This window comes from Arachis ipaensis, chromosome B08, assembly GCF_000816755.2.
Source record: "Arachis ipaensis cultivar K30076 chromosome B08, Araip1.1, whole genome shotgun sequence".
NCBI lineage: Eukaryota > Viridiplantae > Streptophyta > Magnoliopsida > Fabales > Fabaceae > Arachis > Arachis ipaensis.
The window spans coordinates 61,265,100-61,271,776 of NC_029792.2; the positions used below are offsets into that span (position 1 = coordinate 61,265,100).

At 34.0% G+C, this 6,677-nt stretch overlaps 1 protein-coding gene across 15 annotated transcripts; it reads right to left on the reverse strand.

Annotated features, from left to right (window-relative positions):
• LOC107614350 lies at positions 878-5,742 on the reverse strand. 15 transcript variants are annotated; one of them, XR_002352486.1, is made up of 14 exons: positions 5,675-5,742; positions 5,495-5,542; positions 5,234-5,316; positions 5,072-5,135; positions 4,898-4,966; positions 4,146-4,268; positions 3,807-3,864; positions 3,655-3,728; positions 2,711-3,297; positions 2,542-2,582; positions 1,967-2,097; positions 1,620-1,682; positions 1,419-1,535; positions 878-1,032 (listed from the first exon to the last, which is right to left on the reverse strand). XR_002352486.1 is itself a non-coding variant. In XM_016316564.2 (9 exons), exons 5-9 carry the CDS (start codon positions 4,955-4,957, stop codon positions 3,229-3,231), a joined length of 384 nt encoding a protein of 127 aa, XP_016172050.1. In that variant the 5' UTR covers positions 4,958-4,966; positions 5,072-5,135; positions 5,234-5,316; positions 5,495-5,542; positions 5,675-5,742; the 3' UTR covers positions 2,905-3,228. The 15 variants fall into 15 exon arrangements, 2 of the variants coding, with proteins under 2 accessions (XP_016172050.1, XP_016172051.1); XR_002352488.1 differs by having other exon boundaries at positions 1,967-2,102; XR_002352492.1 differs by lacking the exon at positions 1,967-2,097.

Genomic DNA, 6,677 nt, shown 5'->3' on the forward strand with positions numbered 1-6,677 from the left:
AGCAGAGGAGGCAGGGACGTGACATTGAGGAGCTTAAACGCTCCAGAGGATTCCCCGGAGGGAGCAGTAGCTTCCATCACTAAGGTGGTCTAGTTTCATTCTCCTTGCCTTTATTTTATCTCTGTTTTCCTAGTATTTCACTATGTTATCTGTTTTCTATTCTAGTTGCATGATCACTCTTAGGATTTCTTTGCCTTAGTAGTTTCACAACTAGAAAATGAATTAATACAGACAGATTTACAAACAGATTTAGTCTTTATTACAGACAGATTTTTGGTTACCGACGAAATTACTGACAGATTTTGTGCCTCTGTAAAAGCCTCGTCGAAATTTATTTACCGACGGATTTTTTTCGTCGAAAAATTACCGACGGATTTTTACCAGTTACCGATGAATTTTTTCTCTGTAAATTCTCCATCCATTTCCAAAAGGCGACGAACTTTCCGACGGATTTTTCGTCGATAATTACAGACAGATTTTTCGACGGATTTTCCGTCTGTAATTACAGACGGATTTTTTGACGAATTTTCCGTCTGTAATTACAAACGAATTTTTCGACAGATTTTCTGTCTGTAATTTGAACCTTGGAAAATCATTTGACACTCTGATTATAGACAGAAAATCCGTCTGTAAATTCGTCAGTAAGGTAAAATAGAATTTTTTTTATTTTTCCAATTACAAAATAAACTTGTTTTCATACAAAATAAATATAAATTTAATACAAATTTTTATCTAATTTGTATTCGAATATTTATAATATTTCAAAAAATAAACAAATTCATCGTATTTATCAAGCAAGTCAATATGATTCAAAACATAGACAAAATGTATTGATACATTAACAATAGTCCTCAGTGTATTGTTCAACCATACTAAATTTATCAACTATAATTCATAACATTGTATTATATGAGAAAAATTACATTATGCAAATCTCTACAAGCCAATCAACCAGTATCCCGCACATGCTTTGAGTAATGTCGTGTTGCTTTATATCTCTTAATGCAATTAGAAAAGGGATACACTTCTTGGCTACAAAAATTTCAAAGTAGTGCATGTCAGTAAAAGTACACAGCAGAAAAAAATACATGAAAAAATGTCAATAATAAAAGTTATTCACTTTGTTATGGCACAAAAAACTCATTACTCAACATCCTTAATGAAAATTATGTCAATTGAAAGCATAAGAACTAACCATGATCTGTACAATATGAAAATATTTCAATATATAATTTATTAACTCTTAGAAATAAAAGACCACAAACAAATTTTATGGAAAGAAAAGGCCAATGAGCACAATTTCAAATTAACTTTCCAAGGTTAAGAGTCTATATAGAAAGAGACATTGTCAAAATCCATATGCATGCAAATATCCAAACATGCATAGATGCATAGATGTATGCCCTGTAATTAGTTACCTGAAGATGATAGCCAACAAAAAAGTAATTGTCAGAGTCAAGTTGCTCATAGCTGATCCAAGAGTGTGAGAGTTGTAGCTTATGCCAGTGAAAACACAATTCTGCATCATAGTTATACTGAAATGTATATCTTAGCAACAAAAGGTATCATCACTGAATGAGAAACCAAAGATATAAGAACAATTTCTGAAAATATTATACCCAACAAGGACAAGGAAGAAGAATTTGCAAAGAAGCGAGAAAGGAAGAGGTGGTGTTGTAGTTCTGCAAAACAAAGGAAAGGAAGAGAATTAGGTAGAGATGGAATACAGTCCAATCATAAAGTTGGAGATCTGGTAAGGGAAGAAGACAAAAAAAATCCATCATAATATTAATAAAGAAAGCAGATGGAAGAAGCAAACATGAAGCATTCTCCCAGTAAATGTTATGGTAGTAGTTCTATTTTTGCTTGATGCATAATATTTTCACATCTAAACCAAACCGGTAACTTAGTTTTGATTATTGAAATCATAGCAGGAGTGCTGCACAAGTCAAAAGTCAAAACTCACAAATCAGGGTTAGCATCTATCTTGCTGAAAAAATCATCACGGACTGGATTCAAGGAACATATTATTCTATCAACAACAACATCCGTCTCCACATTGAAATACTATGAGTAAGATGAGACACTAAAAACTCCCTGCACTGATCAACAAATTAAAGATCAATGAACGTCATTTTTTTTGGACAGGAATGAATGGCACTATTATAAATTAAGTTGCAATAAAAATACAGAATTGGAATCAGTCTTGTATCTGACTGCAGCATAAATCAGTAGTATGAATCTTCTCTAGGTCAACCGATACAACAGAAGATTGCTTAGAATCTAGAAACAAGGTTAATTAGTTGGGAGCCATATGCTGAAGTTCACCCTAACTTTTTAGACTCCCAATCTCATCCTTGGCCAAACACATGGAAGAGTGACAGATTTAGAAATGACAAATTCCCTCACAATTTAGAAAAAGGGTAACAGATTAATCCTAGCATAAAAAACTGAATGATGAAGGACAAATTTGTTACTTTCAAATCCCGAGGAACTAATTTGATGTCTATATTTTTGTTTAGAGACAAGATTGAGGTTTACCTTTTCTCCTTTGATATAATCCATCCGTTGACAACAAAATACTGAAGACATACCAAGGTATGTAGCATGTCAATTGTCAAGAATATAACACCAGAAAACAAGAGCTACAAATAGAAACATGCATCTCATATTTGGTTGTAAAGAAGTATGATAGATAAGTTTGACATACCAGCAGTTTGAGCTGTAATAGGTTGATATACTTGTCCTCTTCTTCCTCCTGCATTGCTGGGAGGGAATGTTTGCATATTTGCCAAAAGGGCTGCATCCTTTATCAGGGGAACCAAGCTTCAATGCAAGGCATTACAAAAGGAGTTTACACTGATGCTACACAATGAAAAAGTTTATAAATAGATCCTGATCAAGTTTCAACAAACAAAAAGAACACGATGATAAGGTATAATTTTTCTTGTTAGTAATGTCAGTTAGAATCAAATACAAAAGCCACCAAGGGCGAATTCAATCCTGCAGCTCAAATTTGTGTTTGCTAAGTCTCCGTAAAGAAATTGGCTTACAAAAAACATGTAAAATGAGGAGCAGATTTGGCGGTCTTTCTCGCTCTTCTCCTCCAACTGCACTCGCCTATGGCCGAATTGGGAGTGCAGTAACCACTGTCACAGATTAGTAAACTTCTATGGATTCTGAAAGTGTTGGAGAAGCGAGAACTTCCAAAGGCGACAGATCTATCCATTAAGATGGTTTTTCTTTCTGCCAGTTTGAAAGATGCGCCTCAACAGTTGAGTTTCCCTTTTCATCCCTCTGTAAGACAAAAATCAAAACCTTATCACAAGTTGATAAAGTAGATATAGAGATAGTAAAGTAGCAGCAACATCAAAAGCAAAATGGAAGCAACGATCTAGAATGCATTTGTCTTCTTCTGCATATATCAAGAACCAGTTAAATGAATTCAAACGAATTACATTAAATAGATTCATTTTCACCACATAGTTGGACAAGGCATTAAGGAGTCTTTGAAAATTCACTCTGTCATTATTTTGCAATTTGTCAAGTTAAATTCTTCAGGATTTCTGAATCTTTTAAGATTTTTCAGAATAATCCTCTTAAGGCAAATTAAAGAAAGGGATAGAAATCATTTATATATTTTAATTAAATTACCCGGCGGCCTCTGGAGAAAGGTTTCCTGCTTCCAGTGCAGCTGTGTGCATCACAGAATTGTTGCAAGAAGAATTCTGACAAACTGTCAATGTAAGAAAGTAGTAGCTACCAATAACATGCAACATTTTACAGAAAAGAAACTAATATCATACCATGGAGTCGGCTTGCTGCAGAACCGTCATTAACAGGAAAACAACTATCTGCTAAGCTCTGTAGAAAACAATTAGAGACAGATATAAATTGTTTATACCATCAATTTAGCCCTTGAATACTTAATAACATAGACAATTTAACCTCTAAATAACTAAATAAGTCCATTGTGTTCAAATGATTTACTCAGTTTGATAAATTTCCCAAACCCACATAGCAACTGATGTTGCACTTGTTTATTCCTTCAAGGGCTAAATTGTCAACTTTTCAATCTTTTGAGATAAATTGGTGGCTTGAAACAAATCTGGTTAAAACAAATGAATAGATAGACTGATGCACACCTCGCACAGATGTTTATTTCTTGCAGCAGCAGCAGGATTACATTTTGATTTTTTCAACCCAAAATTGATTTCAATGTCACAGTGCAATGCGCCACATAGATCTACTAAGCACTGGCTCTGATTCTGGATCAAGCACAATGATCTTTCAGTTAGTGATGCTACTACATGTCTACATGTAATGTTGAGCAAAGAAAGCCATAAGTCTTTTTTGTTTCTTTCAATAGAATTTCTAGTTTTAAAATTCAGACAGGCCAATACCCAATATCTTAATATCAAAATGATAAAAGAATATTATTGATAGGAAATTATTTATGCTTAGGGAAGTTAAACAATCAAAGCTTCCAACAGAAATAACCCCAAATAAGGGATCTTTTTTTTTCTCATCCTTAAGAGGATCAACTAGTCACTATCAGTCAACAGCAGGTTTCTCTATAGTAACCATTGAAATAAGAAAGCATAGAGAAGCTTAGCTTAAATAAAACTAGAATGACCCAATGACAAAGCTTAGACCTAACAGTGGTAACCTTTTAAAAAGAGAAATTGTATTGAAGAAAGTATTTCTACTATGAATAACAAAAGGCGGAAGAGAATGTAACACAGAAAATTACTTAAAGACCGAGAAATGTGAACAATCGAATAGGTTCATATAAACTGAGTACTAAAGATAACTTCTTCAAATATGAGTTGAACGATATAATGGTTAGAGATTTATGAAATGCAAAGTAATTGATAAAAGAAAGTCAATCATTCACCTTGTGTGCAGGAAGAACATCTCCTTTTTTAGACTGGAACTCAATCAGCGATTTTTCCATAAGCCCTGTCTATATTCATGAAAAAGAAAGAAGAGAAGCACCATATAAGAATAACAACTGAAACTCCACTCATGAAAAATGTCCCAAAACATTTGAGTTGAGGTTTGGTTTTACCCATGAGAAAAGCTGTTCCACCTGGTTGATTCAACCTCACCCATTCATCCACAATTTCCTTCCACTTCTTGCAAATAAAACAGCTCAATCAAGTACACTGAAATTATGATAAGATTAATTCAATTTTGAAAATAAAAAGAAAAGTAGTGTTTAATCAACAACCTCACAAGTAGCTTCACCAATCTACGAACGTCATTGGAGGAATGCTTCTGCAACCGATTCACGTGCCTCCCAATGTCAGTCTCCTGCAAGGAAAAACCAAACACTATTATACAGGAAAATAAAATTAATTAAAAAAAAAGAAGCTAAGTTACCTTCAACGCTTGGAACTACATCTCTGCCACCAGTTCAACAAGAAAGCTTATGTGTTAATAACTACTAACATTTAGATGATTAATATGAGGAAGAATTAGAATTTTATACCTTCAAAATAGAAGATCCATCAAATTTAGTACTATATTCTTCAGGGACCTTCCAAGTCATAATTAAGAAAACCTCAGGTCACCAAGTTCAAATAGAACAACAAGGCAACACACAATAAACAAGTTTCAAGAGCACAATGACAAAAAAAAATATTAAAAACTCTAGAAAGCAATGGCCTACCATGAATTTTAGGTCAAAAAAGCTTCGATTGCAGAAAATAATTCATCAAAATCAGAGTAAACTTGTAGATTCAAACAAAGCACAAAAGCATAGTATGATAAACCTAAAAATGGCACAGAAAAATTGAGCCCTAAGATTTATCACGAAGAACAGAATCACAAAATCAAGATATATATACCTGAAATTTGAGATGGTTAGGAGAAGAACTGAGAGAGTGAGTTGAGATTAGATGGAAGAGGAGACAGAGGAAGCAGATGCGATGAGAGCGGCGGCAGAGAGAGCTCTGCAACGATGGGAGTAGATGCGACGAGAGCGGCGGCGGAGGGATTTCGTGCGACGCAAGGGATGACAGAGAGAGATTGTGCGACGCAACGGCGGCAGCGACAGCGGCGGAAGAAGCAGAAGTAGCAGCCACGGAGAGAAGAAGTAGCTCGTGCTACGGAGAGAAGAAGAAGCTCGTGTTTGATTTGGAAGAAGCTCGTGTTTCATTTAGGTTTAATTGAATATTTTCGACGGAAAATTTTAAATTACAGACGGATTTTTCATCTGTAATAATTTAATAAAGTGCATCGTTTTTGTCCATTTAATTACAGACGGATTTTCCGTCTGTAACCATTTTCTACGAAAAAAATTATTTTTTCGATAGAATTATCGACGGATTCTCTTTTCTGTCTGTAATTTATGCTAATTCATTTTTTTTGTTTTCTAACAAAAAATCCCTCTGAAATTCCGTCTGTATTTTCGTGGGATAAAATCCGTCAGAAATATCCGTCTGTAATAACTAGTTTTCTAGTAGTGTTTAGTTTCAAATTTTTTTTATGGTTTCAAGATGTCTTATGTATTACGCATTAAGCTTAAAAAGAAAAATCTATGGAAAAAGAAGTAGTAATATGCATAAGATCTTGAGTTATATTATGAGTTATTCTTATTACTTTGATGTGGTGGCCTTATCTCTATTTTCTTATGTATAAATTAACTGTGTATATTTGATATTGGAGTTGAG